We start from the raw sequence: 24002 nt of genomic DNA on the forward strand, positions 1-24002 counted from the left end.
GCTTCCATCCCTTGTTTAGGACGGGCCATCGGAGATCATTAAGCCTGTGCCCATATCACACCTCCCCCCTTTACCACTCCCTGCCGAGCCCCACTTCTCCAGCTCCAGTGTTGGCAGCGGCCACAATAAAAGCGCTCGGCCGTTTGGGGGCGGCGGGCAGGCGGCCCATCCCAATGCCTGGGCCTCTGCAGTGGCCTCTATCCCCTCCCCCTCATCGGCTTTCACCCCCGCTAGCTCCGCCCATACGCCCTCCTATAGCCCCCCATGGGCTTCACCTGGCTCCAGACCCAGTCCGGGCCATGTGGGCCTGCTTCCCGCCTCATCCCCCACCTCTTCCTCCTCGTCCTCCTCCTCCTCACCGGCTAAAGTCTCAGCTGGCCCACCCCCCTCCCTTCCTGTCGTGCCGCAGCCGTCGGTCTACAACACGCCCATCAACTTGTACTCCACCGAGAACGCCTGCGAGGTGGCCATGGGCCAGAGGCGGGGCCTGTTGGAGAGCCAGGGAGATGGCCTGCATCTCAATGGGTGAGTCGCCCCCCCGCCCCGCACCCCTGTCCCCATTACCCATCATCCCACCTGCTTCCTTACACTCCCACACACGTGTTTTACCTATTTTACCTCCACATCATCAACTAGTGAAATGGGCAAAGCTTTTTAAAAATAAAATCTATGCTTTATTAATAATAATAAATCTGAGATCTGGATCGAGATTATACTACTAAGGTTGAGTTTAAATGCGGCATGATTATATGAAAGATGAACTCTACAAGATGAGTGTTTATTTGAGATTTATTTAGCAATGAGCACATTTAATATCAGTCAGTTGGTTCATTTCTGTGTCTACAAATTCTGTCTGGCTTTAATGCGTGTGTTTTTTCCATGTGCTGTAATGACGTGCATAAAAGTATCGAGTTGCGTAAGAAAATAGTTTAGAGGCCCTGCATAGTGTACATACCATCAATCTTTCACAGATGAGCCCATTGTTGAAGGAGCAGACATAATCAATGTAGATGGTACTGTTTTACCGCGTTGAAGTCCATCACACCAGCTCTTGATGCCTTTGACATAGGGGGGTTATATTTGTAACGTTGGGACGTTTCTGGCATGCTGACTGGAGGGTGGCTTTATTCAGCTCTACCTGGGACTCCAGCAGGGCTTGACTGTGGACAGGGACGCAAGCGTTTCTCTAGAGACATTTCTCTGGATCAGGGACCTGGCTTCCTGCTCTCTTTATAGATTTTTTTACTTTCCTCTTGTCTGTGAAGTCAACGGCACGGGGTGAAATACGGGCATTTCACACATTTCCTGCCATAGTGCTGTATGGCTTGACAAAGGTGTCTCTACCATAGCAACTGTGTCCATGACATGCCATGTGTTGATGCAAAATACTACTATATCCCGTTTTTTACAAAAAAGAATGTCAAGGGTGTCAATCACAATGTTTCAGTATTTGGTTATTTACTAATAGGCCTTTCTGAACATTAAATGATATTAAAATGAGTTTAATTTTCCATTCATTCCAATAACAGATTTTCTTTATTTACATAGAGTTAGTAGACAGAATGGCAGTCTGTGCCGACAAGTGATGTCACTTGACAACACACCTTCACAATCCTAGGCATCTAGTGGAGCTTTTTTACAATCACACTAAAGCCATTGCATCTCTGCTAATGAAGGCCTTGACTATTTAGTTGAATGTGTCCTCATATCTGAGGATACGTACGTATAAAACAATGCATTTCGGAGTGCTCACGCATAAATGATTAATGTAAAATTGTATAATGTATATATCTTCATAAGATGCCCCTGGTGTCATGTACCACCCGATTATAAATGTTGCCAGTGCTCTGTTCTAAACTGAGGCTTGTGATGTGTGATGCCCGTTGGTACTTTTAGTGCAGTTATATTTCAAGTTCTGTATAAATAAAATAGCATGCACGTCTATTTACAAGCGGGTTCACTGTCCCCTCTGCAGAGGGAATGTCTTCCAGATTACTCTGTCACTTCAGCCCCTTTCATGCCCTTTCTCTGTTTGCGAGTCGTAATGCCTCGCAGCTGTTGGACGTAAAGTTGAGGCCGGTGCCGGGTAATGTACACCGCCGATGGAGACATAACTGCGCGCTGTGGGACACGCTGGCCCGCTTGTAAGTGTTTTGGTGCAGTGTTTACTCACGCACATGCCTGCGTGTCATCGGAGTGGGACGGGTCCGGCCACCGGCTTTACTAAATCACTCAGTTAGAGAGCAGAAAGATCTTCACACTCGCTACTGAAGATGTCACTGGCTCGCTTCCCATGTCCATGTCTCCATGTCCCGTTGTTTGAACAAAGAGACGAGCGCAGGGGGGGAATTAGGATGTGGACAGCAGATCACCCACCATGCGATTAATTAAAAGCAAATGGTCTCTAATGTTTAGTCTTGTTCTTCTAAATCCAAAAAAGGCAGTTGGACGAGCAAGCTTCATTCTTGGCACTTGTCTGCTTTTGGTCATGTCTGGCCTGTGACACCTTACTGAGACTTTTCCCACAATTAAGAGAAGTTGTCTTCTGCCTGGACAGACAGAAAGGAATTTATTCAGTGCAGCAAACACTAGGACAGTGCCGAATATATTGATGTAAGGACTTTATCACGATAGGGTATTTAAATATCGAGATAATACGTCTATCGAACATGCCAGTATTGTTTTAAGGGTACGCTGAGAATAGTTCTATATTTTTAAAAATACACATATTTTCTACACATATGTTTTCATAACACCAAATGTCATAATGTGGCCTGCAGTGGGAAACATCTGCAGAAACCCTGACACGTCACATGACAGCACACACACACACACACACACACACACACACACACACACACACACAGATTGTCCATACACCATAAGTGGACTGCGTCTGCATGGGATTGTGGTGATTGTGTGCTTTGTTACTTTTGTCTCTCAGAGGGGTTTGTGCTGAAATTATGCAGTATAATATCATATAAGCATCCTCTTTTCACCATTCTCTATTCTATAGGGGACAGCAGTGACCAAGTCAGTATAGTAGCATGAGAGTTCTCTAACCCTTCTGCTGTATTGCTGGTGATGTGGTTATGTTTAACGTTGTGGAAAGTATGCATGCAATGTGTCCTAATAATCTTGTAACACTGGGTAGAGCTGGAAAAAAGGCCTGAAATAGTTTCCGACTTAAGAAAAAAGTACTGTTACTATTGCTCAGCCAAATCCTAACCTCATGTACATGTGTTAACGTATAGTACAGGCCAAAAGTTTGGACACACCTTCTCATTCTTTATTTTTTGTTTTCTTTATTTTCATGACCATTTACGTTGGTAGATTCTCACTGAAGGCATCAAAACTATGAATGAACACATGTGGAGTTATGTACTTAACAAAAAAAGGTGAAATAAGTGAAAACATGTTTTATATTCTAGTTTCTTTGCTCTGATTACTGCTTTGCACTCTTGGCATTCTCTCGATGAGCTTCAAGAGGTCGTCACCTGAAATGCTTTTCCAACAGTCTTGAAGGAGTTCCCAGAGGTGTTTAGCACTTGTTGGCCCCTTTGTCTTCACTCTGTGGTCCTGCTCACCCCAAACCATCTCGACTTGGTTCAGGTCCGGTGACTATGGAGGCCAGGTCTCCACTTTTTGTTAAGTACATAATTCAACATGTGTTCATTCATAGTTTTCTACCAATGTAAATGGTCATGAAAATAAAGAAAACAGAAGGTGTGTCCAAACTTTTGGCCCGTACTGTATCTCAGTCTGACTTGCAGTCGACAGAGTTCAACAGTATTGGATCTGAATTGTAGAAACCCATTTATGGCATTTATCAGACGCCCTTAACAGAGAGACTTGCAATCAGTAATTACAGGGACAGTTTCCCTGGAGACACTCAGGGTGAAGGGACACAATGGTAGTATGTGCGATTTGAACCTGTGACTTTGCGCTCTTCTGGTTCATATGCAGATGTCTTACCCACTAGGCTACTACCACCCTGTTGGTCCACCCTGTTGGTGGAGTCTCTTACAGACTCGCAGGAGTTGCAGGAGTTGCAGTAAAAAACACACACGGACTAGGCGCATGAGGCAAACAAGGCAGATTTATGGACTGACCATCTGTGTGGACATGTTCCTCAGCCAGACTGTGAGAGCATCTCTTGTCTCCGCTTACTTCCACAATAAGTCCCTGCTGCAGATGCGTTCAGTAGCGTTTAAAGCTATGTTGGGCAACAGTAAAGTAAATGTGGCTCTGCCACCCAGTGGCGAGACGTGGAACATGTCTTAATCGACCATGGCTTGTACTTATTTTAGTCTCTTCAAAATATCTTTATAAGTGTCTATCTAATAAATTCAACTAAATTTGCATGTAGATTAAGGCTGCGAGGCACCAGTAACATGATTTGAAGTGTGTGAATGCAGCTTGAAGTACTAGGATAACAATTTTTGCTGTGTTCTTTATAACAGCAGTAGGCCCTATTATTTTGCACTTATTCCATATTTTATTCTTGAGTTTAATTGAGTCACTGTGAATTCAATATGAAATCTGCCTTAATTCCTTAAATAAACCTCTCTTTATTCCCTTGCTTTAACGTTAAAGTGGACCCCAAAGTATCCTAAAGTAAGTCAAATACCATGATAATTATTTAAAAACAAATACAATAGTTTAATGCAGTATTCAGACTAATATTTCTTATTTTCTCAACTAGAAAAACGGCAACTATAAGGTAATCAGACAAAACACACAAAAAACATGCTCAATTTATAACATCTACACGATAAAGAAATAAATACGGAATTAGGATTTATCCCCACATTCAGATTAACAATTGGGTTGAAATTTTGGTTTAGAATTTTTGTTCAACTGCACAATTTGTTGCACCCACTGTACAAGGTTTTATTAATTTTTGTTACCTATTGTAGATAATTTATGAACTTTATTAGCAGATAGTTATATTGATTGTGCAGATTGTTCTGAATGTCTGGTAGGTGATGGTTATCTGTGTTTGACCCCCAGGACCCCCAGGAAGGCCATGGTGGACACGGATATCGGGTTTTACCATGTTCCAAGTCATGGTGATGCCAGTAGGAAGCGCATCATTCAGGACACAGAGGACTGGCACCCCCGAACCGGCACGTCCCAGTCCCGTTCCTTCCGAATCCTGGCCCAGATCACTGGGACTGAGAATGGTGAGAAGCTTTTTTTGTCCTCAGGAGCCTGTAGTACATTTTGTAGTTCGTGGAGCAACTGTAATTAGCCTTTTACAACTACCCCAACCTGTATTTCACCCCCAAAAAATTGTGTGTATGGTGAGGCTAATGAGAATTATTGTTCATTTATTGTACCTTGAGTTCCTTTGTCGGCGTTTGCGCCTGTTCCCTGAGTGGATCTCTTTCTCGCCCCCCACAGAACCCGTAAGCCCGGAGAGCGAAACCGAGAAGAAGACAAAGTAAGTTTCATTTCTTCTTCTCTGCACGAATTGCTGTTGTTACTGTTACTGTTTGGGAAACGGGAGGCGTGTGGGATTGGAAACCCGGTGATTCTGGCACGCAGCGTCACATGGGCCGCTCATTATCCACGTCTCTTGTTTGTGCCGCACTTCCCGACGCAGCGAAGCGGTCTCATGCTTAATTTAACACCAAATTGGAAGGGACCCACTTCAGAGAAAGCCCTCAATTAGCCAGTGCGCAAGTGCTTCAAGCTGAGTGGGCTTAGCTGCAGGCTAGCGGGGACCTGCGTGCCCCGGCTAATGATAGATCGCTAATATGGCGGGTCCTCTGGCAGGCTGGGGACGCGTGATTAGAGATCTGATTAGAGGGGGCGGGGGGGGGGTTAATCTGCAGACAGATCCAGAGCATGTGTCTGGAGGGCACGGACCGCGGTGTGGCTTGGACGGAGGGAGGCCGACATGTGGTGCGGCGGCCTGAAAAAAAAAAAGGTCAATTAGAAGCGATAAGATGAATGCGACGTCAGTTTAAAGCCACATGTTCCGCTCGCCACCAAACAGACTTGTGCGTTGTTCATTAGGCAAGGAATCATGGGCCCTTCCATCCCCCAGCCCCACAAGTTCTGTGCCAGTGTGGTGGTAGCTGTGTTGTTGCTGTGTTTGCTAGGACATCAACTGGCACATTGTGGCCTTGTGGTTGTGCATTTAAAAATGAATGCACGGTGCCTGAACTGTGTGTGTGTGTGGGGTCTATGAAGCAGGTGCATGACTCATTTTAGTGGAAATACGCTCCCCTGGCCACTTTATTAGAAACACACACCTTCCACATACACATCAAAGGCATGGCGGTATTAGAATATATTATATTGATGGTATTTTTACACGTGCCAGTGCTGGGTACTCGAACCCTAATCCTGGAGGGCACTTTTCCAGCACATTTTTTTACATACAATATTCAACTTTATTACCAGTTCTGCACTCTTCTGTGTCCTCATGGGATGCTCTGCATTGCAAATACTGTGTACATACACATCTTTTATTTATTTAATTATTTAAATAACAAGAATTGGTCATTAAAACACACAAATTCTTCATATCTGCAGAGAACATGACATAATTTGTCATAAGACTCTGTGCTCATTAAAACATTCAAGCATGTCTTTCTTCTGTCAGAGAGTTTTTGTCAATGCTACCAGGGACCTCGGTGAAGTCAGTAAGAGATGCATGGCACGGCTGGCAGCTTAAGCAACATTTCATCTTCATTAAATCATAATGCAGCCATTAACATAGCTTAACTTTAATAAAGTGGCCAAAGACTGCACACAAAGTGTGGTGCCAGGTCTTATTCTGCGGAACGGCAACATTGCTTTTTTTTTAAGAATTGCAATGATTTGGCTGTTGGTAGTAATTTATTCATATAAATTTGATGTATTTTTGTGTATATTATATTATATTATATTACATTATTTATATACAATGCAGGCCAAAAGTTTGGACACACCTTCTCATTCAATGTGTTTTCTTTATTTTCATGACCATTTAGTACATAACTCCACATGTGTTCATTCATAGTTTCGATGCCTTCAGTGAGAATCTACCAACGTAAATGGTCATGAAAATAAAGAAAACACATTGAATGAGAAGGTGTGTCCAAACTTTTGGCCTGTACTGTATATCTCAGTTGATGACTGAGATTAATTAGTCTATCTCTCTCTCTCCCTTTTCACTTCTGCTCCCTCCACACATCCTCCTTGTCTGGCTTGCCAGGGTGAACAAGGTGAACACTCAGGTCATCGGACCCAGATACACCAAGCTGAGGGACTGGCACCATGGGGTCTCTGCCCGCACCCTCAATGTCCAGTAGTCATCTCTGTGTGTCTGTGCTGATCTGCACGGAGGAGGGCAAAGGGGCCAATTCAGTCAGGGGCTTTAGCAGCAAGATGCCTGTAGGACCGCTAGTAAAGGTTTAGGGCTCCCTCTTTCCTGACAGAATTGATCTCTGGAACACACATGGTGTTGCCCACGCTGTTCATATTTGACTGAATGTGGTTTCATTTGCACTATTTTTCTGCTGCACTCCATACTGTAGCTGTATGTCTCCAAAATGTGTGTGTGTGTGTGAGTGTGACACTGATTTTAGTTGTTCGTGTGCCTACAAAAATATATCACATGTTGTGTGTATTCTGAGTACAATTGGCCTTTCTAATGTCATATTGTAAAATATCATAAAATATCTTATGTTGAGATTAAACATTGTCTTCATGATGCACAACGTTTTATATAAATATATTTATTGCCAATATATCTTTATTGCCAATAAGTACATAAGATGGGTTCATACGTGGCAATTTGAGAATTGTGGGAGATCTGTTCAATAACAGGGGCATAAATAGATAAACAAACGCCTCCTGGTGGTTACTATCAGTAGTTACAGGGACAGTCCCCCTGGAGACAGGGTTAAGTGTCTTGCTCAGGGACACAATGGTAGTATGTGGGGTTTGAACCTGGGTCTTCTGGTTTGTAGATTAGTGTTTTACCCACTACCAACCTGTCAAGTAATGGGAGGTGACCCAGCACTGGCAACATGCTACAAGACAAGGTGTACGTCGTCACCTGAGTGACAGTTGAAATGATCTGTGACCGAAATTAAAATATATTTACTTTATGTGAGCCTTAACATTATTAAAATACAATTTTTCATTTTATTTGGGGAATTATATTTAAAATATATTGCTTATCTCTCCAGGCCTAGAATGTGATGACACACTCTGGCCGAGCACAGAATATAATGGCGCCTGATTGGCTGCTGTTACAGGTGTGGAGAGCATACCGTCCTTCCTCGAGGTCGGCTCTCTTCTCCGTCATGGCTGAGTGTGGGGTTTAAGCGCAAGTGTGTGTGTGTGTGTGTGTGTGCTGACTGATGTGTAATTCATGGATTCCGAAAGGCGAGGGAGTGGAGGAGGCTGCTCATGGTTTCTCCAGATATGGGGGGAATGGAACCCACACCACTTGGATGTACCTGGAGTATCTGTTCACTGTGCGATTTAATGACAACGGTTTCATTTATAATTTCATTTCAACGCATTCAATCAAGTTTTAGCGTTGACACCCCTGCTGTTTATTCTGTGAACGCGTGGGCAGTTGCTTTTTGCCATTTTGATTGACTCCAATGGTTTAGGTGGTGTTTTCCTTCATCTTTCCTGTCTTTTTACTTTTCAGTTTCTTGGTTGAGCATAAGCAGCACTTCTCTGTAACTGGCTTGAGATTCCTCCATAACCATTATATTTGAATAAACTTTCCTCTATTTTAACATTTATTGTCCCGTCTCTCTTTCCTTGATTCTGTCTTTCTTTTGCTCTTTAATGCTTTATTTTTCTTTATGTTTTTCTCTCCCTTTTTTCTGTGATTTATTTCTGTAGGCTGACAGAGGCAGAAAATGAGCAGGTCAGGTAATTTGTCTCCTCTGAGCAACTATAACACGATTGTCCCACTGTCCGTGCTTGTCAACTACACAACTAATTCATACAGAATGGACACACACACACACACACACACCAATGCACACACACAGAAAGTCGGGCATGAAAGGAACTCTGTAGCTGAGTGTGACTTTTCACAGCGCTGTGTTCGTGTCTTTTACAAAAAGTCCGAAAATGATGGGACGTCCTCATGAAAAGCTCATTCATACTTTCTGCTGAGGTTTCACCTTGCTTTTATTGGCCAGCGATGTTATGTGGAACAGTGTGTTAATGGCCGCAGTGTCTGAAATGCTTAATTCTAGCCTGATTCACAGTACCATGTTTCATTAATGAACATTACTGTACTGAATTTACAAAAACGAGGCTGAAAGGCATGATGAATTAACCTTGTCGAGACCTACAAAACACCACAAGACAACATGCTTTGGAGCAGAACAAAAAAAGTAACATCTTGTTTGTTCCCCTGTAAGAATGGAACTGTTCCCAAAGACCATTGATGAACCAGTCTTACCCAACGGTGTAGCCACAGACTCTTCCCAGTCCTTAGAAGAGATTACCCAGAATTCCCCTGCAGTCTCCCACCATGTGCCAACTGCAGACTCGGCTGCAGTCACAGCCAGTAAAAGGTATAACATGCAAAGATAGTACATTAATAAGTGTAAAGTGTAAATCCTCATCCTAGCAACTGACCAATAGGTTAAATGCATTGACCTGCAATTATGTGTGTGTGTGTGTGTGTGTGTGTGTGTGGACAGTCCCGCCACAGTCTCCCATTTGCTCGAGGTTCGCAGCCCGTCTGACTCTGTCCAGAGGTAAATGCGATGTGTGACGTGTCCTCACCCGAGTGTCTAACACATTCTTAAAGCTTTGATGGTTTTGGACTGGGAGAGATTGGAAAGAGTTGCACTGACTTGTTGACGTGGTAGTGGTGAGGTGGCGCCACTAGAGGGCAGTGGTGTCGCACCAGAGGTTGGGCCAGATGGGTCGGCCTGCAGTCAGGAAGAGGCTGTCACGAACAGGTAAAAACTGTACTAAGTGGTGGATTTATTACAAATGTACAATACGATTACAGTGACATTTTTACAAATCAGATGTAACATAATTCATTTATGGTTTACATACTGAACAGGACTGTGCTTTGATTTGTGTTTGCTCATGATCGTGACTGTGCTTTCAACAGTGCTGTAACACAGGGGCTCAGCTTCCCGACTTCTGCCTTACAGCCCGTGAGGTAGATTCTAGTTTTTATTGTTTTTTTTCTTCTTGACCAACAAAATGAAGCAAATAAAAAAAATAAAGAAAATTAAATTGAAATTTTACAGAACTTCTCAGTTTTTTTAAAAAAAGGCTCTTAAAACTTTACTCTCATTCACCAACACACACAGTAAATACAGAAAATCGATTCATTCATTTTGAAACAATTCCGGACAATATTAGACATTAAGATTAACCATGAATTGAATGAATGAATGTAAATGATGTGAAGTAAAAGTAGTTAGGGGAGACAACATCTCGTGACGAGGATGTCTTCCTGCCTGTGTCCCAGCTTGTGTGTTCGGGGCAGAAGAGAGCTCCTTTCGAACCCGATCCACTTCCTCCCCAGAGGAGCTCCCTGCCCTGCAGCTCGTACCCCCAGCGCCCCGCCTCTCGGCCGCCCTGGCACTCGGGTCAGGTAAAGCAACCCTCTCTCCCGGCCTCGCTGAAGCCAGCTCCTCTAATTAAATTTGATAGATCACTTCCCTTCCCCGTGCCTCTCAGAATGGGGCGGGGATCGCATTAGCCTCTGAATTGCGGGCTTGTCCTGCAGATCCCTCATATTTCAGGGGATTGATTAGTCTTATCGTCTGAATAAATGTGTTGTCAGTGTCCCTCCCATGTGACCAGGCCAGTCTGTTTCCTCCTACAGAACCTCCTTCTGCTCCTTTCCTCCTCTCTCCCGTTCTACTCCACTGTTCCACTTCCTCCGTTCATTCACACACTCTCAGTCCATGCTCTATTCTGCTGTTACGATCCCTCATCTTTCCCTTTCACCTTTTCCTTTATCTGCTACCTTTTAGATTTCTTTCCTCTCTATTCCTCTTCTTTTTACTCTTTGTTCTCCGGAGCTTTGTTCAACCACCTCCTCTCCCTTTCTGTTTTTTTTCTACTGCTTTTGACCTGTCCCTCCACCCACTCTCATCTCCTCCACCCTTTCTCATCTCATTCCTGTCTTGGTGGCACTTTATTTGGATGCTCCAGTTCTCCAGCTGTGGATAGGCTGTTGAGAATCGGGAGATGGGCTGGACCATGACCATGAAACTGAGAGGTTTGGACAGAAGGAAGTGTTGAGGGGTTGGGGGTCTGTAACAGCCTGATGAGAGTTTAGAAGATCCTTTGTACAGCACTGAAAACTGGAGCATCCAAACAAGAGACGTTCTGCCTCTCATGTTGCTCTGCTGTGTGTCTGAAGACATGCCGGGTGGCCCGAGGGAGGCGTCTCCCAGTCGCTGCTGGATGCCCTGCTCATCACCCCCATCACACACATCGCCCCACTCAGGCTCAGGAAGAAAAAGCGCCGCGCCTCCAGCGGCCCACGACCAAACAGGACCAAGAGGTAGATGATGGGCAATATGAAAATACCCCCAAACAGGAGCTCCAGGATCACTTCTGCTGGTGAGGTGCAGGCTTCACACGCAGAAGGGGTTTTTATCGCTAGAAGTCTGGGAGTGAGCAAACGTACAAGCAACGGGCGGCATGGAGGTAAAGTTGGCACGCGTGCAGAACATGTGCTGCTCTTTGGCTTCATATCCCCGGCTGCTTTGCCAGTAGGGACAAGACGACCACACACCCCGACAAAAAAAAACAAAAAATTCTACTGTAACTTTCTGGCTCGGCCTTCCGTCGTCCTGGCAACAGCTGGGATGTGCCCTAACAGCATCGGACGTGCCGCGTCTTGAAGATCGCATTACACCGCGGCTGTGGCCCGGAAGAGGCTCTTGCCGATTTGTGGCCACCTGCTGTCCAAGGTCTTGGTGTAGGACAGCTTTTAATCGAGCCCTCATTATTCTGCACTGCTGTGCCGCACCCATTACAAACTATTCCACCAGATAATGATGAAGATGGTTTGTTGAGTAATCTTGAGAATATCAGTCTCATTATGTCACACGCTCTTTAACCTTCACCTAGCTTCACCTCTCATCCATGTCTCCACCTCGTCCTGGGGGCGGTGTTCCGGCGCGTTCTGTTTCTGTTAGAGAACGGCGGGAGCTGCCCTCATTAGGCCCTTCGGTAATGTGGCATCTGGAGTCCGGCGGAGCCCCAGATGGAGCCTCCGTAATGCAGGCCTCATCGGATCAGCCCTCAGCACCGGGTCCTGGTCCAGCCCACTTCCCCTCTAATTGGCTTTATTGGTGGAGTTTATTAACGAGCGCCACTGTAATTGATTGTAATGCATGGATGCTGGTTTCAGTCCTGCCCGCAGTCCTCCAGCCACGACAGAGCGTGGATGAGGCCGTGAGCCAGACGCCCAGACCCCTGTCACAAGCCATTGAATTGGTACCTTGTTTATGTGCAAGAAACACAATAAGCACGTTGGAAAAAAGAATTTAGTTTTCCCTCCCAGGACCCAACTTAATAAAGAAACTCGGAGTCTCCTCCTCTGATAGTGAAAGCTGATGCATTGCTAGCCTGTGTAAAGTGGTGTGGTGTAGGGTGTGCTGCTCCAGTCTTTTCTGCCTTTTTGTTTCCCACTTCGTCTCTGTCAGAGTCTCCTGGCATCAGTCGGTCAGTGAACCAGGGGATCCATCGCTGTCCTCGCCAGTAAATGCTGTCTATATCTTTAGGTAACCCCATCCATGTTTGTGTTTCTGCATCTGTATCTTAAACTGAAGCGTCCCTAGCATATAAAAATTTCTGAAATAAAATAAAATTAATAAACTTTTTGGCATGTCACTGTTTAATTTCTGAATATATTTAGCAGAAATTCATTCCTTAGTGCTATGATAAAAAAAAAAGAGTAAAAATGCATCTTTGAGATTTGAATTTTGTAAGATTGTAATTGCATATTTCTTAATATATCCAGTGAAACATATTCACACACATTTTTTTATTCCTGTTCAGTACTCATTTTGATGAAACATGTTGTTCAGAGCACAGGATATGAATTTCTTGTACCGATCATCCACGTTTGTGTCACCAATGATAATAACAATAGAATACGCATCCAGAAAATATTCACAGTGCTTCACTTTTTTTACGTTTTGTAAAGTTCATTACACAAATACCCCTTGATGACAAAGTGACAAAAGTTGAAATACCAATACCATACCAATACCATCACTGTAGGGATGGTATTGACCTGGTTTCCTCCAGACGTGACACTTGGCATTCAGTCCAACTAGTTCAATTCTAATTGGTGGGTTGTCCTTCTGGAAGGTTCTGTCTTTACAGAGCAATGCTGGGGCTCTGTCGGAGTGACTCTGTGGTTTTTGGTCACCTCCCTGACTCAGGTCCTTCTACCCTGAGCTCTCAGATTGGCCAGGCAGCCAGCTTTATGGTGGTTCCTGTTGGTTCAACTGTGCTCACTGGGACCTTCAACGTTGCCGCAATTTTTCTGTAGCCTTGTCCAGATCTAGATAGATATAGATAGACATAGAAATAGATACTTTATTTATCCAGAAGGAAATTTAGGAATTTACCATGAGTGGCAAGTTGTAGACGTTTGTGAAGTTCTGAAGTTTTAAGCAATCTTTTTCACTTTGTCATTACATCTGTAATTATGTACAGAATTTAAAATAAAAAAATGACATTTTTAGAATATGGCTGCAACATAACACAACGTGGCTGAAGTGCGTTCTTTTTCTCTGTAATACCTTTAATAATAATACATATTATTATTAAAGTCTGTGGTCACCTTATTTGTTGGCGAACCAGGCAACTGAAAGCTGCAGCCATGTTACAAATGGAAAGAATTGAGGGTGTTGGTCTTAATTGGAAATCCTAATTAAGGTTCAGCACAGTAAGGTCAGGGCTCTTGCGGGAAGGGAGAATGGAAGAGTCCTGAGGTATGGACTGTGTATTTGCGTGTGTGCGTGTCTGCGTGCTGTCTGCACGCCAGGCATAGTGCAGCAAGTCCTGTGTGTCTGTGGAGAGTTTGGCTGACTATAAATGGCCTGGTTATTTTAATTGGTGGGTTGGGGTATGCTGGTATGGCTGTGGGGTCTGTGAAGGGGGAACAGTGGGTGTGAAGACCGGGGCAGCTGGGAGTGAATCTAGTCATCATTAGTAGTCAACCCAACCCCGACCGCCCCCATACGGTATTACTAAGGAGCATGGTTGCCATAACACTCGTCCCCCCAGGGGCTCATATCCAGACAGGGGGAAGACTGACACGTTGCATTTGGCCTGGCTGAGCATTGTGGGTAGCACCAACCTCCTGGCCCACCCAAGAGCATCAGGTGCCACCAGCTCTGTCGTAAAACAGAGCATTCATTCATTTTCACTCTCATAAAACATGGACCGTGAGGAGCAGTGGGGTGCCCAGGCAGTGGATGGCGACGGTTCTGGCACGGCACAGAATGGAATTCGTTTGCAGATGCCGTCAGCACCTCCACTCATGTTAATTAATACTGAGCACTGCCTCATTAGATGCTTCAAGTTTGATGATCGTGGTTTATGCCGTTTGGCTCACAACTGAGTGATTACAGTTTCTGTAACGTAACGACGTGTCAATTTGTGTGTGTTAAACATGTCAAATAATCCATTAACCCATTTCCTACTGAGGTCCATGAGATGCTATCCATCTGTGGTTATGAATAACGGTCCCATACTGATCCACGCTGAACAAACCTAACCAGCGTCACCGTGCTATACTCCCTACAACTGTGGTCAATCGGTTGATCCCTTTGTCCTTTCTGTTTAATTCTAAGCGAGGAAGAGGAGTCCGAGCCCACTGCCCATACGACCTGTACTGTGAAGACGATGGTCAAAGGCCCTGGTGGTTCCCCTGCAAATGGCAAATCTGCACCCAAGCCCTCTAAGGGTAAGTCTGTAGCCAGAATTTACACTACATCTGATCCCAGGGTGCTGTGTAGCGGCTAATCCAGGGTGAAAAGCGAGAATGCCCAGCATTATATATTGTGTGTTTGTTAAGACCACAGAGTAACAGGTTCAAACCCCACTTACGACCATTGTGTCCCTGAGCAAGACACTTAAGACCTTAAGACTGTCATTTTAACTACTGACTGTACGCCGCTCTTGATAAGGTCGTCTGATAAAATGCCATACATGTAAAAAACGTGCTATGCAAATTTGATGTTAAATTTGATTCATTTAAGTTCCATCTAAAACTCTGGGAATCCCCAGACGTGCTATACCTTTTTTTGTCCACCTGACAGCAGTAGCATTCCCCATGCGGTGCTGCAGTTGCGCTTAAGAGTGACAGCTGAAATGTAGACTGTGTGGTGCTCCATCCAGCTCCACAGTAGTTAAACGCTCTGCCAAGGGACGCTCGCGGCGCTTCAGATCCGGGCAGAAATATCTGGAAACAGACTTGCTTTGCACGGCATGATGTCATTTAACCGATCAGGGAAGTTCAGGAATCTTGCTATTCCTGGAGTCAGAAATGCAGCATTCATCTTGCCTTTTTAATATTTTACATGGTGAATGGCGGGGTTTAATCTCTAAAGGAATATGTTTAAAATAATAATTTGAAATGCCCATGTGATGATAAAAGCACAAGGTCTCAATAATGGGCGCTTGAAGAGGACATTCTTTCTGTCGTTCAGGCGGGGTACAGAACTTTGATTTATGGTGTGGGGCTGCAGAGGGGAAACGCGCTGAAGGGGAGGATGGAGAGTTATGTTTCCATGGGTGAAGCTTGAAATAGGTCAGCGCGGTCTCTTTTCCCACTTGGGGAGGGGTCCACACAGGCCCGGCTTTCAGGCAATAACTGCTCCCCCAGCGGTGGGTGGACGTGGCTCGGGCTCCGCAAGGTAAATATTGACGGAGCCCGAGGTCCGTGCCCCAGCCCCTTGCTCCCTGCTTGGAGCTGCGGCAGGGTACACCTGCACTGGTGGGTGGCCCGTTTTTCCCCACCGTTCGGGTGTTTGTGAGGGTCTTTATTTGCTGTGTGGGGTGTGCATTACCACCAGGACCGAAGCGGGGTTTTATTAGGGAGCACAGCTGTCCGGCGTCCTGCTCAACAAAGGCCTGTTTTACTGGCCGGGTCTTAGAGGAGGGTCAGGTGGCCGGTGCCTGTTTCAGGCTCTGAAGACATACCAGCTCACGGGTCAGCCTTCAGGCTGCCCATCCAGGTGTAGAGGATTAAGGGAGATGAAGGAGTGATATAAGGAGGGATCAGGAAATGCATATAAGAGAAGAAGAACTCAATCTGGATGCTGGCAGCTGTTTCACAATACAGTACATGTCATGGAACAAGGGTCACAAAATCGTTCAAAATACTTCTTGAAATAAGCAATAGTTTCATTATTAAGAGGTCATATTATGTGATAAAATAGAGTATACTAACAAGAGCATATCAGTTATTGATAATCACTGTTTACTTATTGATTTGAGCTCTGGTTAGATAACATTTTTTGTGCTTTCCTGTTCATTCTTTCTTCTTGTAATCTGTCATGTCACAGTGGACCACCACATGACGGTTTTCCATGAGAAAAATGATCAGGAAGAAGTGAAAAGGATTACTTGTCACATGTGACACCACAGCACAGCAGCCAGTGCTCACAGTGAAATGTGGCATTTATCCCATTCCCTGAGTTAGAAGTGGGCAGTGCATGAGGATGGTACCTTGAGCCCGGGGGGCAGTGTGTGGGGGACGGTACCTTGCACCCGGTGGGCAGTGCGTGGGGACGGTACCTTGCGTCTGGGGTGCAGTGCGTGGGGACGGTACATTGCTCCCTTGGAGCAGTGCATGGGGACGGTACCTTGCGTCTGGGGTGCAGTGCATGGGGACGGTACATTGCTCCCTTGGAGCAGTGCATGGGGACGGTACCTTGCGTCTGGGGTGCAGTGCATGGGGACGGTACCTTGAGCCCGGGGGGCAGTGCGTGGGGACGGTACCTTGCGTCTGGGGTGCAGTGCATGGGGACGGTACCTTGAGCCCGGGGGGCAGTGCGTGGGGACGGTACATTGCTCCCTTGGAGCAGTGCATGGGGACGGTACCTTGCGTCTGGGGTGCAGTGCATGGGGACGGTACCTTGAGCCCGGGGGGCAGTGCATGGGGACGGTACCTTGCGTCTGGGGTGCAGTGCATGGGGACGGTACCTTGAGCCCGGGGGGCAGTGCGTGGGGACGGTACATTGCTCCCTTGGAGCAGTGCATGGGGACGGTACCTTGCGCCCGTGGAGCGCGGTAGTTTGGTTCCACCCAACTGGCTCTGGCACCACACAGCCCACAAACAGCTGTCATCAGCAGTTTAGAAAAACTGATAAGAGTTATGAGCTGGAATGTTTCTTCTGGCAACTAATGCATTCTTTGTGCCCAAAGCAGCCTTGAGCTGTTCTGAAGCTGCATCCTGAAGGCTGTCGTCAGGAACAGGGGAGGAGTTAGAACAGAACGTTTCCCAGTACTGGCTAATGCCCTAATGATGTCATAGTACCCAAAATGGCAATCAAACCTCACCTGATTTTTTAGGATGAATGACGAAAGTCATGAAGAATTATGCCATAAACACCAGATTCTTGTCATTATTCAAATAAAAAAATACTTCGCTATGATTTTAAAATATAAACATGGGTGAAAGTATCCTAGTGGGTAACACACTTACCTATGAACCAGAAGGCCCAGGTTCAAATCCCTCTTAGTACCATTGTGTCCCTGAGCAAGACACTTAACCCTGAGTGTCTCCAGGGGGGGGACTGTCCCTGTAACTACTGATTGTAAGTTGCTCTGGATAAGGGCGTCTGATTAATGCTGTAAATGTTCCTCCTTTCTGTTTCTGTTATTTACACACCCAATATAAATGGTGGCCCTAATCATTTGATGCAATAATGTCTAGTTAATAGTAATAATAGTAGGTCAAATAAATTTCTAGTTCTAATCCTTGACCAGTCTTCCAAATGAGTCCACAGAGTGATAAGACCTTGACCTCTGAACCTGAATGAAGACCTTTACTTCCTCTCCTGATACCCAAACTGAGATCAAAGGCAGGCAGCGGGTATTTGGCCAGGTGTCCCTGTTGGTATTGTTGGTATTTTTTGCTGTGGTGACACATCTGCAGCACCTGCAGGGCTTGGAAAATGAGGTCACCGCTACCCCCCAGACACACACGCAGGGGCTCTTATTTTATCTCTTTAAAATGTTCAGTTCACATGTGGCCCCCTCTGTGTCTTTTTTCATTCCTAAAGACTTAGCTGTACTGTAGTAGCCACTGTAGCCGTGGCATTTCTAGTTTATCTGGTGAGAGCTCTAGACACTGGTTCTAGAAGACACCCCATTTTTGTTTTATATGGTCTCTGTCCCTTTCTTCAAATATCATCACATCAGTGATATATTAATAATAATAACATAATAATATAATAATGTGGTAATCTACTTAATTAAAATGTATCAAACCGCTCATCGGTGGCAGTTGCGTTAATTCGCATTTTGACTGTAAATATTTATTAATTAGTGAGTTTATTTCTCTGCCTCATAGTGTCATCGTCTAAATTGGATTTGTGCTTGTGCTGATAATGTGTCCACGCGCACTCTTTTCAGCTGTAGTCTCTGCTGGCGGTGGCCAGAGGAGCCTGGTCACCCCCGCAGGTCCCGCCGCGGACCGGCCCGTCCCGCGACCACACCCGAAAGACGAGGACTCCCTGGTGCAGCGAGCCGAGCACATTCCAGCAGGAACTCGGACGCCCATGTGTGCCCACTGCAGCACGGTCATCAGGTCGGACGATGCCGCCCCACCTTTTCATCCGCCTGCTTATATTGTGAACAAGTGTGTGAAAATGAGCAGGATTAGCAGAAGCAACGTCTTACACTCTAACTTATATAAGACAAGCAAAGGTTTCTCGAATTAGTGTTTCTCACAACGCGATTCTCACAAAGGTCGTCTTATCAGCAGTCGCTCGGTCTCGGGAATGACAGGTACTGATAAACGCGTTGGGCCTGATGAATGTAACATGACAGCCAGGCCTGACGCAGCGCGAGCTTCCTCCGTCTCCAGGTAATTACAGTTCATGGCCTCTGCTGGCTTGTTATTGGACGGTAGCTAAGACTGCTCTCCGATATCTTCCCCCTCCTTTGTGGGCCCATCGTGTGGGTTTCGCTTGGCCGGGAGGATTTGGTGTCTGACACTGGTGGCTGCCAAAGAGTGTCAGTGACGGCTCAGTTTAGAATGACTATTGTTTGCATTAAATATCCCTGTGTTGTTTTCCCACTTAAGCTAATCATCCCATTTGTGGAGGGCTTTGTCTGAGTAGCCTTGAGGGAATCGGAAGGGAACCCTAACATCTTAAATTGAACTGAATCAAATCTCAAATTTCTGATTGTGAAAACTGAAATCAAGCTCACACTCACCTAAAATGGCAGTAATTTATGGCAGTAATTAAATATGAGACCCTTCAGGCCCGTGGGCCGAGGTTGCAAAAGGTTGATTTCTCAGATTCTACACCTCTTTAAATTGTGTTGAAAAATTCATTTGATTTATTCAATCCATGTGGGAAATTTCCCATGATGCAAAGAGGGCAGCGCTTAATGTTTCTTGAGGGGCAAATTTAATTTTAACTGGTGCTAGTTGAAGGTCAGAAAACACCCTCACGGTTTTCATAAGTAGGTACAACAAGATGGAAACAAAATTCTTAATGATGTTTGTGCTTGCTTTAAATGAGGAAACTGTGAAGCATGGGGCTCCTCCCACTTCAAACTTTATTCATAAAAACATTGGTAATGATCAGAAATAGTTGCACACCCACAAAAAGGATAGTCAGTCTAGTGGGTAACGCACTCGCCTGTGAACCAGAAGACCCAGGTTCAAATCCCACTTGCTATCATTGTGTCCCTGAGCAAGATCCTTAACCCTAAGTTGGTCCAGGGGGGGACTGTCCCTGTAACTACTGATTGCAAGTCGCTCTGGATACGGGCGTAAGGGTGTAAATATAAATGTAAGATACTGATTAGTTTGCTTTGCCTTTCTTGGTGATTTAGTTTGTGACAAGAGTGTTGTGCACATGCTCTAAATTTCCAACCTGATGCTTTGACCTGGACGTGCCAGTGACCATTTTGTAGCAAGTAGCATTTTTCAAGTCGTAGTTTATTATTCATGACCTAACTAAATGCAGTACAGATAGCAGTCCACACATATTTAATATTAATATTAAGGCATCGAGATTAGATTGCATGCCCATCCCTATGAGATATGTCTCACATATCTGTTGCTCTCGGTCCATGATTCTTGTGCAGGGGACCGTTTTTGGTGGCGATGGGAAAGACATGGCACTCTGAGGAGTTCAACTGCTCCCACTGTCGCACGTCCCTGGCGGACATTGGCTTTGTGGAGGAGCAGGGCTCGGTCTTCTGTGAGCACTGCTACGAAGAGTTCTTGGCCCCGAGCTGTGGCCGCTGCCAGCAGAAGATCCTGGGGGTGAGTGGCCTTCGGAATATTTGCACCCCACTTCCCTTTCCAACCTCCACCCAATCCCGCCAAAGCAATGTAATAACAACTTTTGTCCATCCTAACATTCCCATGTCCCATGGACCACTTGACCCCTGCTGAACAACCAATCAGATTAAACAAACATGTCCTTCTCTTTATCGTTTTCATTCCATTATTGGTAACTGTTTTCTTGGAATGGGAGTCCAAAGAACGCTAGACACTTTGTGCACCTTTTCCAGATACACCGTCAGCTCCACCTTTAGGCCAGGAGGACTTCCCCACCCTGTGGCACAACAATGCTTTAAACCACACGTTCGTTTTTTTGCTTATGACTCCACTCACTTTGTTCTTGAAAGCCTAATTGGATCCTAAGATTAGATCCTAAGAACCAAAAAATGTAGCACTACGGGCTCAGGATTATACACCCCTGAAACTGGAACATGAAGGACCTTTGGCCATAAAGCGTTAAGGACAAATACGTTTGCAGCGCAGCAGTCACATCAAACAACCCTAGGTGTTTCATATTTTTGACCTCAATTTAAGAGCTTTTAGGTCGGAGCGCTCTCCTACTTTGTAGTTTTCTGCATGGAGTTTTAATCCCTCATTTCCCTCCAGTTTTTCCTCATTATGGCGCCCAGTCGTCAGCGCGCGGCTGTGGGAATGGGCATATGCCTTTAATCTCAGTCATGTGTTTCAGACAGGAGAGGACTGGGCCAAAGCCCTTTTCCCTGCTGAGGCGTGTCAGAATTAACACTCCCCAACCTGGAGGGGTCACGCACAAACACACACACACACACACACACACACACACACAGTGGAACACCATGAGTTCCACTGTGAGCTTTCTCCTCCTGCCGGAGCCCGATGGCAATTTGCTCCAATTTGAAGCCGAGCGGTAACAGGAGAAAGGATGGTGAGAAGTAAAACGCAGCGTTTGCTTATCTCCACTGGAGCTGTGTGTGTTACGGGATTGATGTGCACCCCTGGGATGGATCGCTATCCGACCTTATCGGCTTGGTCCCCCGTGGCACATTCTGATGAAAATTAGCCCCGTGTTGTTCCCTGCAGGAAGTGATCAACGCCCTGAAGCGGTCCTGGCATGTGTACTGCTTCCTGTGTGCCTCCTGCCAGCAGCCAATACGCAACGACACCTTCCACCTGGAGGACGGGGAGCCGTACTGTGAGAGAGGTGAGCGCCAAGGCGCCTCGGACCGTACGAGCTGAAAGCCTGAAGGTGGCTGTGCTCGCCGTTTTTGTCATTTCAGGGAAAGTGTTTTTGTACACAGATATATTGTACATATCGATGGCTGCACCATCCTCTTTATCTCTACAGGAGTAGATCAGACATCCATATCAACAATTACCTGACAATGTCCTCTTGTAATAATCCCGGCAGATTATTACAGCCTGTTCGGTACGAGCTGTCACGGTTGTGAGTTTCCTGTTGAAGCCGGGGACAAGTTCCTGGAGGCGCTGGGCTTCACGTGGCACGACACCTGCTTTGTGTGTTCGGTAGGTCACCCAGCGTGTGTATATACACGTGTGTTTGGTTATTTGGTGACGGCTGACGCTGTGCATCTGTGTGTTTCATGGTAGGTGTGCTGTGCCAGCCTTGAAGGTCAGACTTTCTTCTCCAAAAAGGACAAGCCCCTCTGCAAGAAACACGCCCACGCCGTCAGAATCTGAGGCTGCCCCGCGCAAGACACCGAAGACTCACTTTTACTGCATGAATGGGAGGTTCCTTTGATCTCACAGACAGTGACCAGATTGGATTTACATTCGCTTGATCTTTCCCTGCCCATGTCAAAATGAGATACTTCCTCAAGATACTCCCTGTGCATGACTGTGTGCATCAGATGATTACCTCCTTTAAAGTTCCTCAGGTTTAAAAAAAACATTCAGTATCTCTTCCATTAAACACATGTGGATGGCCGGTCACTTTTGACTCATCATGTGGTGTCCATGTTTTATGCATTTGATGTTTTTTTTTTAAATACTGTAATGAATGGGTTTAATTACAGATTTTGATTGTTAAAGTTACTGAATTGATGATCATCTGCATTCTGAATGAACAGTGGTCTCTGTGTAAACAAGTGAAAGGCACCGAATGACATTTCGAACCGTTTTCCATCCTGTGCTAAAGCCCTGCTTCAGCTTTCTCTCACTGTCTTCTCGTGAATGGAGCTGCTTGTTCAGGATGACCCCACTCAAGTAGATCACATGCGATCCTAAATATTTTTTAAAAAGCATGTATGGATGTTGCAATGCTTATCTGATTTTTACTGTTCACTATTCCATCATGTGCTGCCCCTCAATTCCACATGTGGTTTTACTCGCCCCCCGAAACTCTCACATACACACACATCTACGTTAAAGGATACAAGTATGACATTTTGCTTTCAAAAAGGGCTTTAAACTATCTTTTATAACGCTTTCTCTGGTTTTAGAAAGTGTTGTGATGAGATGATGTCATTTTATTACGTTTTAGGAGACGTTTGTATGTATTTACTGTCGATTTAGTTCATGGACAAGTGGTAGGCAGTGGCCGCACTTGACCCACAAGAGTTTCGTAGATTTGTTTTTGTGTAGTAAGAGTACAGTGAGCTGTGTCAGATGAATGGATGCGTTGTTAGGAGTTGTGGGCACCATTCATGAAGTTCATCGGCCCGCTTCTGAACGTATAACAGCATTTGAATGGATCTGATCTATTTAAATAAACCTCAGTATAAAGTCACTTGGCATTTCACTTCATATTTTCAATCGGTTGGTACCACTGCAATACCTGATTGCTTATGGAATCGGTCTGTTTCCAGAAATGTTATTCTACATAAAGGGGGGGGGGGCAGCTAGCTAGCTATCTGGTTCCCTGGTGGAACGTGGAGCTTTAAGAAAACTTGAGCTGCCATATTTCCCCTTTTCCCCACCATGGCGAGGTGAAGCCTGGGAGAAGCACTGATTGGACATTAAAATGAGCGAACCCCCCCCCTTGAGAACGCCACTTCCCTCCATCTCACAGGTAAGCAGCTTCCTGTGTAATGGTAGACGAACCCGCGCAGGGCCATAGGGTGACGAGGTCAGGACCTTTGCTGTGTAGCTCAATGGGACATTCACTCCTGCCACAATGGCGACTTTCTCTTGTTTCTCCCTGCCCCTGAAAGGACTGTTTATGCCGAAAGCGGAGGTGAAAACAGAGGATTTGAATCTCACCCGTCCCCTGAAGACAAGGGGGTCACACAAACAATATTACTCTGTCTGACTAGCTTGGAATTCTCAGAATCCTTTACACCCCGGTACTGTTTGATGCATTGAAACCCTGGGTGTTCAACTGGGGGTCCTTGACCTCTCGGGGTGAGTGGAAGTACAGCAGAGGGGCAGCCAGTTAGTATAAGCCAAGCCAACTATTTAACGCGTTTACTGTAACTGCGGTGGGACGTGAAGACGGGCATTTATCAAACGAGTTTTTAATGAACGAAAACCAAAATGACTCAATGCTGGACAGACA

At 45.5% G+C, this 24002-nt stretch overlaps 1 protein-coding gene across 4 annotated transcripts in view; it reads left to right on the forward strand.

Moving 5' to 3' along the window:
- pdlim5a (PDZ and LIM domain 5a) overlaps nucleotides 1–23234 on the forward strand; it is a 49843-nt gene extending 26609 nt beyond the window's left edge. For 2 of the 4 annotated variants that reach the window (XM_028995323.1, XM_028995324.1), the window contains exons 5-13: nucleotides 20–525; nucleotides 5014–5186; nucleotides 5407–5446; nucleotides 14829–14941; nucleotides 18619–18793; nucleotides 20308–20488; nucleotides 21569–21689; nucleotides 21897–22012; nucleotides 22097–23234. In XM_028995323.1, the coding sequence (XP_028851156.1) occupies nucleotides 20–525; nucleotides 5014–5186; nucleotides 5407–5446; nucleotides 14829–14941; nucleotides 18619–18793; nucleotides 20308–20488; nucleotides 21569–21689; nucleotides 21897–22012; nucleotides 22097–22186 (1515 nt within the window). In that variant the 3' untranslated portion in view covers nucleotides 22187–23234. Of the gene's footprint in view, nucleotides 1–19; nucleotides 526–3016; nucleotides 3034–4596; nucleotides 4618–4705; nucleotides 4724–5013; nucleotides 5187–5406; nucleotides 5447–7316; nucleotides 8893–9392; nucleotides 9549–9677; nucleotides 9735–9848; nucleotides 9942–10102; nucleotides 10154–10468; nucleotides 10595–11371; nucleotides 11516–12665; nucleotides 12744–14828; nucleotides 14942–18618; nucleotides 18794–20307; nucleotides 20489–21568; nucleotides 21690–21896; nucleotides 22013–22096 lie in introns of those variants that run through there. The other 2 variants (XM_028995325.1, XM_028995326.1) reach the window with 2 other exon arrangements.
- The last annotated feature ends 768 nt before the right edge of the window (nucleotides 23235–24002 follow it).

This window comes from Denticeps clupeoides, chromosome 11 (assembly GCF_900700375.1).
Source record: "Denticeps clupeoides chromosome 11, fDenClu1.1, whole genome shotgun sequence".
In the NCBI taxonomy this organism is placed as follows: domain Eukaryota; kingdom Metazoa; phylum Chordata; class Actinopteri; order Clupeiformes; family Denticipitidae; genus Denticeps; species Denticeps clupeoides.